This window comes from Pelodiscus sinensis, chromosome 14 (genome assembly GCF_052426305.1).
Source record: "Pelodiscus sinensis isolate ZL-2025 chromosome 14, ASM5242630v1, whole genome shotgun sequence".
Classification (NCBI taxonomy): Eukaryota; Metazoa; Chordata; order Testudines; family Trionychidae; genus Pelodiscus; species Pelodiscus sinensis.
In genome coordinates this window covers 31,378,488-31,391,612 of record NC_143065.1, presented here as the reverse complement: position 1 = coordinate 31,391,612, position 13,125 = coordinate 31,378,488, and the positions used below count along the sequence as shown (strand labels likewise).

The following is a 13,125-nucleotide window of genomic DNA, read 5'->3' as shown; positions in this document are numbered from 1 at the left end:
TCAACACCAGCGTCACTCCTGGGATGAGATCCTGTTGAACTTGCTGCATGCTGAATTCTGATGAGTTCTTTTCCATATGGTGCCCGAGCCCAAAACAACTTAAATTGCATTTTAGAAAAGCAGCACAACTATTTCCAGATGACAGTGAAGGCATAGACTCATCCATGCCCATTGGTCTCCCTGAGATCTCAGTTCAGCAGATGTACTCACCTGATTCCTGTTCAATGTCCCAGAAAAAAGAGGCCACTCCTCGGAGATCAACTTGTCCCATAAATCTGACACTCTACTTAACCCCCCCTGCAGCGGTGTGAGAACTACTGAAGCGGATGCTTTTAGTTGTATCTTTTAAAGGCATCCTTCCAAGCCAATGTGCTGAGCAGTGCACATGCAGTTATGGCGGGAAGGAGCAAAGAGAATGGCAAGGTATGGGAGGAGCAGAGCACGAAGTCCCAAAGGGTCAATACTTCCTAATACAGGAACAGGATGGTACACTTGCTCCCACAACTGGAAGGGAAGAATGACTCTTTCCTTCGGTCTGTCTAATTCTGGGAGCAGCAGCAAGTAGGTGAGGGAAAGGCCCTGGTCTGACGAGCTCCCAGGAAATTACCGGTGTCAGAGTGAGCTCCAGCATCCCTCATCTTATTGACAAGAAAAAAAAAAACGGTACATCCAAGCAAACATCTCTGTCTCCTCACAGACAGCAGTAATTAATGGGCCTGTAAGAGTACCCCCCGCAGGACAGGCTTGTACAGAAGCAGCAAGAGGGGGCAAAGTATAGCAGGCAGCAAGCTGCTTTCCATATTTCATCTGCAATTCCATTATGCAGAACTAAGTGGCTGGGAATAAACATCCATCATTCCCACATGATAAGCGATGTTTGTTAGTGCAGAGGGTGACGGAAATCTATATCACACCAATGTACTATTAATACTGCATTAAGCACTGAGAGTTTTCTCTCCTCACTGTAATTCACTAACAGGTGTCTGCCCAGATACCTGGCATCACAGCCGACCAGGGAGGCAGGCCAAGTGAAAGAGAGAAGTTACTTCCCAAAATCTATATGGTGCGTTAACAAAACCTGTCTGAGAACATGGGCTAGATAGCTTACAGGGGAGGGAGAGAGGAGAGAAGGGGGTAAATGCCTTTGCTGGTTATGGGCTTCACAATCTAATATCCAGCTGGTTGATTTAGCAGGATGGCAGTAATCAGAAGGGCAGGAGCTACCTGTCCCTGGTTTGTCCAGGAACTACACCAGCCCATTTTCTGCTAGGTATTAATATCCTTGCCTATCTAAAGCACTTCACCTCGCCTTCATAGGGGTAAGGGGAGGAGGGAGAAATATTTGAGTCCAAGTCCTTGAGAAGAACAAGCCAGAGGCTCAGCGTGTACAATGGTGGGTGGATGAGAACAGTCACTCACCACAAACCAAACCAAAGAGGCCAAATTAGCACTGGGTGGAATAGCTGGAGTAAAATCAAAATCAAATGGAAGCTGCAGGAAGTTTGGAAAAAAACTGGTTGGTTTTATTTATTTTAAATGTGAACTATAATATTAGGGCTCAGGCAACATTGCTACTGCTATAACAGGGAATTTGGCCTAAGTAAGAACTGCAGGATTGGGCCCTAAATATAATAAACGAACACCGGAAACATGGAGTCCGGTAAATGATTCCAGACAGTCACGTAGAGATAAATGCTCTCTCTATAATCTGTTGTGCGTGTATTTATTTACAATGTTAAATTCTCCCCGCATGGCCCAGTTCTGTGAGCCAGATTCTAGCCTCTCTGGTGTGATGAACTTTTCAGATCTTAATTAAACAGAACCCTTTTGAGCAAATTCTGCTGTGATCTACTTTCTGGTCAGCCTCACAATATGTAACCAGACCCTGCCAAACTCAGAGTAAATTGAATCCTTTGATTTTCAACCACCACTACTTCAATGCTCCAAAATGGCTGGCGTGCTATGAAATACCATAGATTACAGAGAAGGGAGAGAATCAGAGCCATCAGTCTGTAAAGTGTTTTGAGATGAGGTACTATAAAAATATAAAAACATAAATATGACACAGAAATACCACACTAGTTGGCTCCTTCTTGCTGACCAAAACACTCCATCCCGCCCAGTAAAAGCAGACCAAAGAAATACAGTATAATGCAAATCAAAGGGAAAGCCAGGCACAATAACTGGATACACTCCATTGCTCTTGTGATTGAAGTGCAACAAGCAGGAGTCCAAGATTGGCGGGTTCAGCTCATGTTTCTCTCTCAGTTTGTGTGCGCGTCAGTGATAGGACTAGCCCCTGACATCTCAGCAGGAGGAGAAGGGGGTGTTGTTCCAGCCTGATTGCAAAAAGGCAGCCATGGAGAACCAGCTTCCTGCCTAATGTTCAGTACTGGGTCAATTTTTAACAGTTTGGAAGTTTGATTTCTATGAGCTCCTCAAAGCTCAGCTGCTGACTCACAATTTTCTAGCTTTCCAAGTTAGCAATAACAGACTGGAAGTCTGACAACAGTAGGCTCTCCAGCAAGATACCTGGTACTTCCTGCTTCTGGTCAGGCCGGAAAGATGGTGACAATAACTTTCCGTGTGGTACTTTGTTACATCCAATCCTGGCTGGAACCAAGAAATGCCAAATATTCCAAGAAGCTGAACAATAAGTGGGGTGAAGGGCAGTTGCTGCGAGGAACTGGCAAAGCCTGAGGATACAGCGAGAAGTTGCTATCTGACCTATTGACTGTGTGTGGGCTTCATGTACTGAGGCAGTCGTGGTATGTGGTGTGCAAAAGTGCATCTTTTACTAGCGCTTCAGAGTTTATGAGGGCTCCCGCTAAGCTGGGAAGGGCACTTTATCACCTGGCGTGGAAGATATTTGCTATTTAATGGATTTTGCTCACAATGCAGACTTCATGCTTTTCAGATGCCTCCCTGAGCATAAGAAATGGGATGTCCAAATCGGTTGTTCTCCTACTCCAAGTGTTTTCGGTGTATCTGCCCTATGTGTAGACCCTGCTGTTTGCCCTTGGCACTGTGTTTGCAGGGTGCTCAAGGAGGCAGTCTCGCTGCTGTGAGGGCAGGGATATATTGGGGAGGGAAGAGGAGATGCACTCTTATCCCACAAAGGAAGTGGGTCTCTCTAATGCCTTGTGCTCTCAAGTCGCATTTGCTCATGCCTCTGGTACCATGTCCAAAGCAAACCTCTGCAGGCTCCACTCTCGGCTGTTTCTGTCCTGAATGGGGAAGGTGAACAGTGGGTGGTGATAGGAGGATGAAAGTGGAGTGGAGGGAGGGGGGGGGAATTCTCCTTCTGAAGCACCTACATGTTTGTTGTGATTTTTGAGTCCTGAGATTTACCTGTGAGGTCATTTCATTTCTTGACCATCCAAAGCCCATTATCCTCCCCCACATCCTCTTCTTCCCGTTCTTTACCTCTTCCTTCTCATCCCACCCCTTCCTCTTCCCCCCACCCCGGCCTCCATTCATGCCCCGCATAAGCAGAAGGGTCAGCTGGAGAAGGCACTCACATGTATCTGGCTTGTGGCAGTTGTGGCCTTGCCGGAAGTACTGGGGGTTCTCGATGACAGGAATACGGGTCATGCCGATCACCACCGTGTCCGGGCCAGCATCCAGCGACGAGGGTGTGGTGATGCCATGGTTGATATGGTGGAGGGGGCTGGCAGAATCCTCCTCCCCACTGATCACTGCCACAGGACCTAGAGCCATCACACAGAGAAATGTCAGACAACACCGTGAAGAGACAAGCAGCCCAGGTCCCTGTGTGGTTAGTCGTGGCATCTGGATAAATACTAATTTCGCCTCCTGAACAGGGTTAATTATCCCGGCATCTCCCACGCAATGCATGGGTGCCGAGGAGAGCCTATCTTCTGCACCATGCCAGTGAGCGAGCCAGACTGACAACCCTGAAGAGTAAACTCTAGAACTACAGCACAGGTAGCAATAGAACAGGGAGGGTCCCCAGCTCGAGGCCCTGCAGCACAGTTCAGCCTCTGCAGCATTCAGATAGCACAGCATGGGGCACGATTATAGGAGAACCCAAGCAGATTAACTAGGTAACCAAGAGTGCAGACTGGGGAAGCACCGTTCACAAACAGGGTTTCCTGGGTCTCAGGCTGTGCTCCAAGGACACCTCCCTCTCGCTACCTATGTAAATGCCTCTTTCTCTCTTCCCCTGCCTACATGCACATGACCCCTCGATCCCGCTGCTGTGCTCTGGAACCCTCCGGGGTCAATCCCGAGTGAATCTCAGTGATGAAAATCCACCCCCCGCCTTTCTGTGCAATAAGCCATCCCCCTCCCCTCCAGCTGAGCTTCCGCCTCACCCCCAGCGCCAGAGCTTTAACAGACAGAGGCAGAAGTAGCCAAGGTAAACAGCCAGTGCTCTCTGACTGCAATCCAGGGGAATCCGCTCAACCTTCTCCACCTGCCAGCAGCTCGTCGGGCTGCTCTTGCCTGAGAAGAAGCTAGAGGAGGTTTTCCCACTTGCTGACACATCACAGTGTTGGTTCCTCCCCGCTCCTCCTTAATGTGAGCTGCCACAAGTACCCATGCCCAGCACCAGCAGCGAACCCCAAGCATGGTGCAGAGCCAGGCAGCCGTAGGTGCAAGCTTGGGGCTGAGCTGTATTAGACTCAGTAGAGTTCCTCCTCCTCTTCTCTAAGTATGACTGTTGCCATCTCAAGCATTGTTTAACTCCCAGTTCCCCACCTGCGGCTCACTTCCAGGGATGCTTTATCCATCTTACCACTCAGTCAGGGTGTGTCTACACTGCACTCCTCTTTCAAGAGAGGAATGCAAATGCAGACAAACCAAATTGCAAATGAAGAACAGATTTGAATTTCCCGCACTTCATTTGCATAATTGCATCCGGCCCCTTTTTCAAAACATCCTATTTCGAAAAAAAAAACACTGTCTAGATGCGGTTATTTCGAAAGAAAACTCTTCTTTTGAAATTACCCTTAAACCTCATTTTATAAGGAGAAAGGGTAATTTCAAAAGAACAGTTTAGACAGCGTTTCTTTTTTCAAAATAGAGTATTTTGAAAAAGCGGCCGGACGTGATTATGCAAATGAAGCACAGGAAATTCAAATCCGTGCTTCATTTGCAATTTAGTTAGTCTTCATTTGCATTCCTCTCTCAAAAGAGGAACGCAATGTAGACACACCCTCACACTGCTGGGCAGCAGGACTAACAGAAAAGAGCAGCATCTCTCCCCACATTGTGCTTCTAAGCCACGGGCTGACACTTCTCACCTGGTGGGAACTGAGTGATGCCTGAGCCATTGCAGCAGGTGCACCCTTACATCCAGATAGCTCCCTCCCGTCTCTCAATGCAGCCACATCCACAGTTACCTTAACACCCCTAAACACCTGCCCCCTCCTTCTGACACCCCAAAATACTTCACCATCTGCACATACCTCCCAGTCCTTTCACAACACCCACCCACATACCACATATAGACCCTTCCAACCACACACACACACACACACACAACAGCCCCGGCAAACATAGTCATCCTAACACAGCCAAACATGCACACTCAACCTTCCTTCAGATGTGCTAACATCCCAAACAATGGTAACATACCAACCCCCTTACATCTCTGAACATCCAAGCATGCACATGCCTGCACCCAAGAGCACAGCCCCCTTCCCACTTTTCATATTCAAAAGAAAGCCTGGGAAAAAATGGACCAGTGACCTAATAGCCAAGTCCAGCTACTTACTTCAATCAGACCCTGATTTATACAGTCCCCATTGTAAAACTGCCCATCAGCTTTCATGATGGAAAGTTCTCCAGGCCAGGAAACCTCATGGAACTTCAGAGGCCAAGAAGAATCTTTATGAATTGTTCTTTTCACAAGCCCCATGATCACCAATAATGCCCCTGATCAAACCTAAAATTGCAAGCCCCAGCCATCTGTCTTGCATGAATGGGTAACTGTTAGGAGCTGGGGAACATGAGGAATTCAATGCAAGCTTTTGCAAGGACGCACTCTTGAAGTGCCCTAATCAAATACGCTGTGATTTAGTCAGACACAAAAGAAAAATCCCAGCCATCTGGTGATGCTTCTCTTCTGTTTTCCAGAAGCTACCAGGGGCTAACAGAAGGTTAAGCTATGATGAGGAGAGCTGCTGCATTCATGCTGCACTCCCATTCAGAGAACTCCACCTTTTACCTGCACCTTCTTTCTCCTGCCACTAATCTATTGCTAATTGCACAATTACTTTATTCTGTAGTGCTAGCAACAAAGAAGAGAGTCTGGAAGTCATTTTACTCTCTTGGAGCTTCTGAGAGGATCCAAAGAATATGTGCTTCATTCAGACATTTTGACTGCATTAATCTATTCTAAAGCCTGCTAATTTCTCAGACTTCAAGTATTGTTTGTTCTTCGGAGTGGGACATAATAAAGTTATTGTGTAATTAGCAGATTCCTGGCAGCTGTGACAGGTGTTTTACTCACAAGAAAGAAGTCTCTGCCTTTATTGTGAGTTCCTTTTGGCATGTTCTCTCCTTCTTTCAGAGCCCAGATTACTCTCAACTCCTGTGATTTTACAGAAAACACAGTGCAATGCAGCTCCTCTGTAAAATGTTTGGGTTAAGACTACCGCTATTGTGTTTCTCCTAACACAATGAAAACAAAGCAATGTAAGTCTCAATGACTTGTTTTAGATGAAGAGAATACCACCACCCACATCCCGCTAAAGAAAGAACAAATGCAAAGTCTTTTTTATGGTATGCATTTCCTGTGTCGTGAAGTGCATTGGGAAGAGAACACAAAATGGCATCTGTCTCTACAGCTAGGAGGGGGTAACATCCTTCCATTTAGGGGTGAAGGACACAGAAAACATCAAACACGGTACAAGAGCCATATATTAGGATAACAGACCAACAAAGGTCTCTCTTGCCCCCCTATGGCAGGGGCAGAGGATCTGGTCCCTCAAAGCAGCAGGATTTTAGGGGGAGGCAATGTTCCCTCTGATGTTTTCCATCCATGTGTGAAACAAATATTGTTATTGCACCAAGGCAAGTGCAGATGGGCACCACCTAGAAACATATGCTGCTGGCTGTAGGCGCTCTGCTAATTAGCTGGGCAGCACTTGCATCTTTCCAAAGTGGCTACCCAAGTGCTCATCTTACAGGGAACACTGGGGGAAGGGGGAGGATTGAACAAAGGAGTCTTACCCTGGGGAAATTCTATTTAAGGAATGGGAAGCAAAGAGTGATTGTCTTCAGCTGGCTTTTGAAACTGCCTCCTCCACTTAAGAGGATACAAGAGAACACGTGGAAAAAAAGAGAACTGTAACCAGAGGGTGGAGGAGTATTGCTGGTCCTGGGTCAGAGAAAAAGATCAGCTCTGATTTGAAGATTCTTACCCGAAATCAGGACTAGGGTGAGGAATTATGTTTTGTAACAATTTTTCTTGGTGTATTAGGATTAGATGGTGTGTTTTGTGTATTTAACTTGTAGCTTAATTTGATCTATCTGTCACCACTTGCAACCATTTAAATCTTACTTTTTATACTTAATAAAGACACTTTTTATTATCAAATTCAGTGTAAATAATTGTTACTGTGGGGTGAGGGGAGCAACAGCTGTTCATCTCTCTCCTTCATTGACAAAAAGAGCGAAATTATGAGCTTTCTCTGTCTAAAACAGATTTATTTAGGGCTGCGCTCCTGGGTGCTGACAACTCCCTGTAACAGAACTCTCCCAGAGCTGAGCTGTCATAAGTTTCTGCCACTCGCCTAGGGGGCTGTTACCCCAACTCTGTGCACTGGCTGGGGGAGATTAGAGCTTCTGGCGTAGAAAGAGGGGGTGATGGGGCACTCCACATGGCAGACAAGCGGGTTCAGTGGTATGATCAGCACACTGGGTGACAGTCTCAAGTAGGTCTCTGTGACCCAATCCCCCACAAACTCATCCTCAAGAGATTCCTAACCTACTACCCTGAGCAGGGAAACCTAGATAATGTCTCAAAGGTGGGATCAGCACCTGTTCCAAACAGAGCGACATCTCTGAACCTTGAGAGCTTCGCCCACCTTCAATGATACGTAACAACTCACTGACACTGTGAAATTCATTTACAAACCAGGCAAAATGGAACGTTAGCACACTCTTGACTAAGGTCATGAGTAGTGGAGAGCAGGTGAAAAGGGAGGGGACAGTAACCAAGATTACTCCAGAGCAGGTAGAGATCAACGGATCCAACAACAGACTCGTGATACTGCAGTGGTCAACGTATTGGCTGTGCATGAAGCTGACTGTACAAAACACCTAGACCAGGCAGCTTCACGGAACGTAAGAGGCTGCTGCAGAGGTGAGCACACCTGGTGACTCAATGGATAGCATCTACCTAACCAGGTCAGTGCTGAGGTCTTCAGATTGGTGCTCCTGTCCCTCAGGTTGAAGTTGGGCTTCGAACGGAATGCCAAGAAGGCAGAATGAAGAAGAGGCAGAAAAGAACCAGAGGCATGAAAAGTAAGTCACATCAAGCCCATCCAAATACCTCCTCAATGTAGGCCTGTCCAGTTTAAATATCTCAAGCAACGAGGCTTCCACCACTCCCCTGTTGGACACTAGTATCGTGCTGTCTTACCTCACTGGTAGACAGGGTTTCCTGAGAGTTGCTCTGCAGAGTCCTTCTCTTCATTCCATCCCATGGCTCCTACTTCAAGCCTTGTTGAAACCTTCCAAAGACCCTTGTGGATTTCACTCTAAGCGGGCTGCCACCAGTGCCAACTCTCCTTCTTTATGCTCAGCCCACATCCTCCGCTTTCTTTTAAATTGGCATTTCAGTCAGACCAGGTCCACCCAACAGAGTTCTGTCAGCATTCCTGTCTCATTTGGAGGGATGGGGGAGAATAAAATCCCAGCCACCAGCTGACCGCTATGCCAGAAAAGACCCTCAGAGCAGACACAGCTATGCCAACAGAATCACAGCTAACCCCATTCTGGGAGGCAGTGTGACTATGTTGATAGAAATACTCCTTCTGTCGTAGGCATAAGCTACATTCCCACTAGAGGGCTCTGATGGTATAGCTATACCGGCAAGACATCAGTAGGCTGGACAAGGCTTCAGTCTAAACAGAGAGCAATTCTTTGGCTAGCACCATTAATGAGCCTGGTGTTTAAGAAGGGGATATCAGGAATTCCTATGTGCCAGTTAAAGGTCTTCATGTCCCAAGGCAGTTACATGGTGTGGTGATAGGGCACACATCAGAATAAGTGAACAGGAAGGGTTGCTAAAGGTTATTAGGTTTACACTGGGTCCACACTTAAAAGGTTGGCAATTATGTCTATACTGGGTAGGGATGTAAGCGACTGGTCGACTATCCAATAAGCATAAGCTTATCAAATAGTCAAGTAGTCACTTGACTTAACTAGTTGCTCTCCCACCCTTGCTGCCTCTATCAGAGAGAGGCAGCAAGGAGGGGAGGGGGGAAGCAGAACCATCTCTGGGGTGATGCCTCCTTCCCCTGCTGCCTCTATCAGAGGCAGCAGGGGAGAGATGAGGAGGCTGCTGCTGCAAAACTGCCCCTGTCTGCAGAAGTCCCAGCAGGGAGGTGCCCCCTGTCCCTTGTGGACAGGGGCTGATGCTACCAAGCAGCCCCTGTTTGCAGCAGCCAGGGCTGGCCATGGGCATCTTCTGTTCACGTCAGCCAGCCTTGCCCACCGGCAGACAGGGCTGTCTGCTGTGAACAGGGGTTGCTGGACTGAGCATGAGCCGGGACCGAGCAGTCATGGCTCATGCTGATCGCTGCACCTCTGCATTTTAAATAGAGTTAGAGCCCGGTGGCTCTTACTACATTTGAAATGCAGAGCCGCAATGGGGGTGGCTCCTGAAGGTGGCATGAGCCAGGACTTCTATGCAGAGTGGTCCTATTGACTAATCCTATTGTACTGACAATTTGTATCAACAATACGATTAGATTGATAACTGCATTAACATCCTTAATACTGGGATAGCTAGATTGCCAAAGCCCTCCAAGTATTAATGCAGTAAGGATGCTAAATTGCGGTTACAGGCAGTCCCCGGGTTACGTACAAGATAGGGACTATAGGTTTATTCTTAAGTTGAATTTGTATGTAAGTTGGAACTGGCTCCAGATTCAGCCGCTGCTGAAACTGATCAGTGGCTGACTACAGGAAGCCCTAGGCAGAGTTGCTCTGCCCCCGGCTTCCCGGAATCAGCCGCTGATCAGTTTCAACAGCGGCTGAATCTGGACTCCTGGGACAGAACAGCTGGGGCACTGCTGGGTAGGTCCCCGCAGGACCAACCCGGCAGCACCCCAGCTGCTCTACCCCAGGCGTCCCGCAACAAAAGCCTGGTCTGCTGGGGGGGGGGGGGGCGCACTAGCTGCGCTCCCTCCCCCCCCCCCCCCAGCAGACCAGGGAGATCCGAGCAAAGCCGCGGAGGCGCAGAGGTCCCGCCGCCTCTGCGGCTTTGCTCCTGTCTCCCTGCTGTGCTGGGGGAGTTCCCGCTGCCTGTGCGGCTTTGTTCCGGGGCAAAGGAGCAAAGCCGCACAGGCAGCGGGGTCCCGCCGCCTGTGCGGCTTTGCTCGGGTCTCCCTGTTGTGCTGGGGAGTCCCCCCCCAGCACACCAGGGAGACCCAGAGCAGCTTTTCTCGCCCCAGAGGACGCGGTGGCAGGGCGAGAAAAGCCCCGTTCGTAAGTGTGGATCCGACATAAGTCGGATCCGCGTAAGTCGGGGACTGCCTGTAATTGACTAGTCAAGTAGTTGATGGAATTTCCATTGACTACTTGACTAGTTGATAGGCACTTCTGCATTCCTCCTTTGAAATGTACAAGAACACCTCACCAGGGCTCTTGTACATTTCAAAGGAGGAATGTGGAACTCCATGTGCAGCCTGGGGCCAGTGGGAAGTCCTGCTGACTCTAGGCTGTATGCGGAAGTGCGAGCTTTGAAATGCACAAGAGTCCCCAGCAAGGGCTCTTGTGCATTTCAAAGCCACAGCGCCCTTATGAAGTCTGGGGTCAGTGAGGGACTCAAGAGTCCCCCGCTGACCCCGGGCTCCATGCTGTGCTGCAGGCCACATGGAGCCCAGGGTCAGCTGCGGAATCTCTAAGGGTATGTCTACACTACCACCCTAGTTCGAACTGTGTAGCTGCGCAGCACGGAGTCCGCACTAGCGGACATTTAAAAATGGCGGCGCCCGGCTTTATGCAAATGAAGCCCAGGATTTGAATTTCCCGGGCTTCATCTGCATAAAGCCGGGCGCCGCCATTTTTAAATGTCCGCTAGTGTGGACTCCGTGCTGCGCGGCTACACGCGGCACGGACTAGGTAGTTTGGACTAGGCTTCCTAGTCCGAACTACCGTTACTCCTCGTGAAATGAGGAGTAACAGTAGTTCGGACTAGGAAGCCTAGTGAAAGGAGGAGTAACGGTAGTTTGGACTAAGAAGCCTAATGAAACGAGGAGTAACAGTAGTTCAGAATAGAAAGCCTAGTCCGAACTACCTAGTCCGTGCCGCATGTAGCCGCGCAGCACGGAGTCCGCACTAGCGGACATTTAAAAATGGCGGCGCCCGGCTTTATGCAAATGAAGCCCGGGAAATTCAAATCCCGGGCTTCATTTGCAACTCCGGTTGCCTACATTACCACCCTAGTTCGAAATAGGGTGGTAGTGTAGACATACCCTTAGAGATTCCGCAGCTGACCCCGGGCTCCGTGTGGCCTGCAGCACAGCATGGAGCCCGGGGTCAGCGGGGGACTCTTGAGTCCCTCACTGACCCCAGACTTCATAAGGGCGCTGTGGCTTTGAAATGCACAAGAGCCCTCGCTGGGGACTCTTGTGCATTTCAAAGCTCGCACTTCCGCATACAGCCTGGAGTCAGCAGGACTTCCCACCAAGGCAGTGTTTCAAATGGGTAACTGCTGCACAGCTGAGCTAGGAATCCACTGTGCAGCGGCTGCCCCTTTTAAACGCCCGCCTCAGCATTTCAAAGGGTCAGCGCCCCACAGCTAAGCCCAGGATCAGCTGGGTGGTGCTGCCCCTTTGAAACATGGAAGCAGCATTCAAAGGGGCAGTGCCTTGGAGCCCAGAGTCACCTGGGGACTCCTCAGCTGACCCCAGGCTCCAAACGGCATTTCAGGGGAACTGGGATCAGCTGGGGACTCCCCAGAATATTGTCATGATCATTAGATATACAGTGTACAAGATGCACTACCCGGCTTGTATTGAAATAATACCACCAACAGGCCGTGTTTTATCTCCGCTCAGTGAAATTCACCTAGCTCCAGCAACCACTGGTACACCTGCAGAAGTTACCCGCCCCCAAAACCTTCTGCACCCACCCACACTGTACATCCATCACCATCCTCAAACTCTGAACAACTACTGCTAGGGATGGAGACACCCGACTATTACAACCAGAACATATTGCAGAGTCCACCTGAGCATAGTTACACCTCTTGCAGAGAATGAGCATGCAACGCTTCCCCTTTTTAGGCCCTTGGGAATCCAGTGCTAGGAAATCCACCCCTGGTGCTCCAAAGACAATCGCCTTCACCTTTTAGAGGCACTTCTGACCTCTGCTAGGGCCAGAGTTGGAGACAAAGATACATAGCTATGAGCTAGCATCCAGCTATTTCTTTTCCCCCCTTCCCCAATAAAGTCAGGAACCAGATATTATCCGATTAGTTATGTACAGAGTTTACATATTCATGTTGAGTTCCCACCAGGTCTTTCCTTCATTCCATTATCATTTAATTATTTATCGTTGTTATTTCACATTTCTCGTAAATCTCCACTCTGAGATCTCTGCCCACCCCCTACATCATCCTGCACCAACCAATGGTAGCATCTCTTGTATTTTCTGTCACTTCCACTGCCTCCTATCTTCTCTATTGAGGAGCATCGGTCACTACAGGTTGAGATCCAGGTCTTTCCAGCACAGAGTTAATCGTACTGTTCCCTTGTCAAAAACTACCACTGACACGGTATCAGAGACGCCATGCCAACATAATGGACAGACCCTTTTATATCACACCTATAGGTTTCATTTTCTCTGCCACTCGTGATCTATGCAGTCATCAGTATTTCACAGAAATAAGCCATGTATCAATAATGTAACTTTTGCGCTCTT

General features: G+C 48.7%; 1 protein-coding gene across 3 annotated transcripts in view; it reads right to left on the bottom strand.

Annotated features, from left to right (window-relative positions):
• Nucleotides 1-13,125, bottom strand: part of NTRK3 (neurotrophic receptor tyrosine kinase 3) — a 390,761-nt gene that overhangs the window by 144,985 nt on the left and 232,651 nt on the right. For all 3 annotated transcript variants that reach the window (XM_075897044.2, XM_075897046.2, XM_075897048.2), the window contains exon 12: nt 3,522-3,710. In XM_075897044.2, the coding sequence (XP_075753159.1) occupies nt 3,522-3,710 (189 nt within the window). The remainder of the gene's footprint in view (nt 1-3,521; nt 3,711-13,125) is intronic.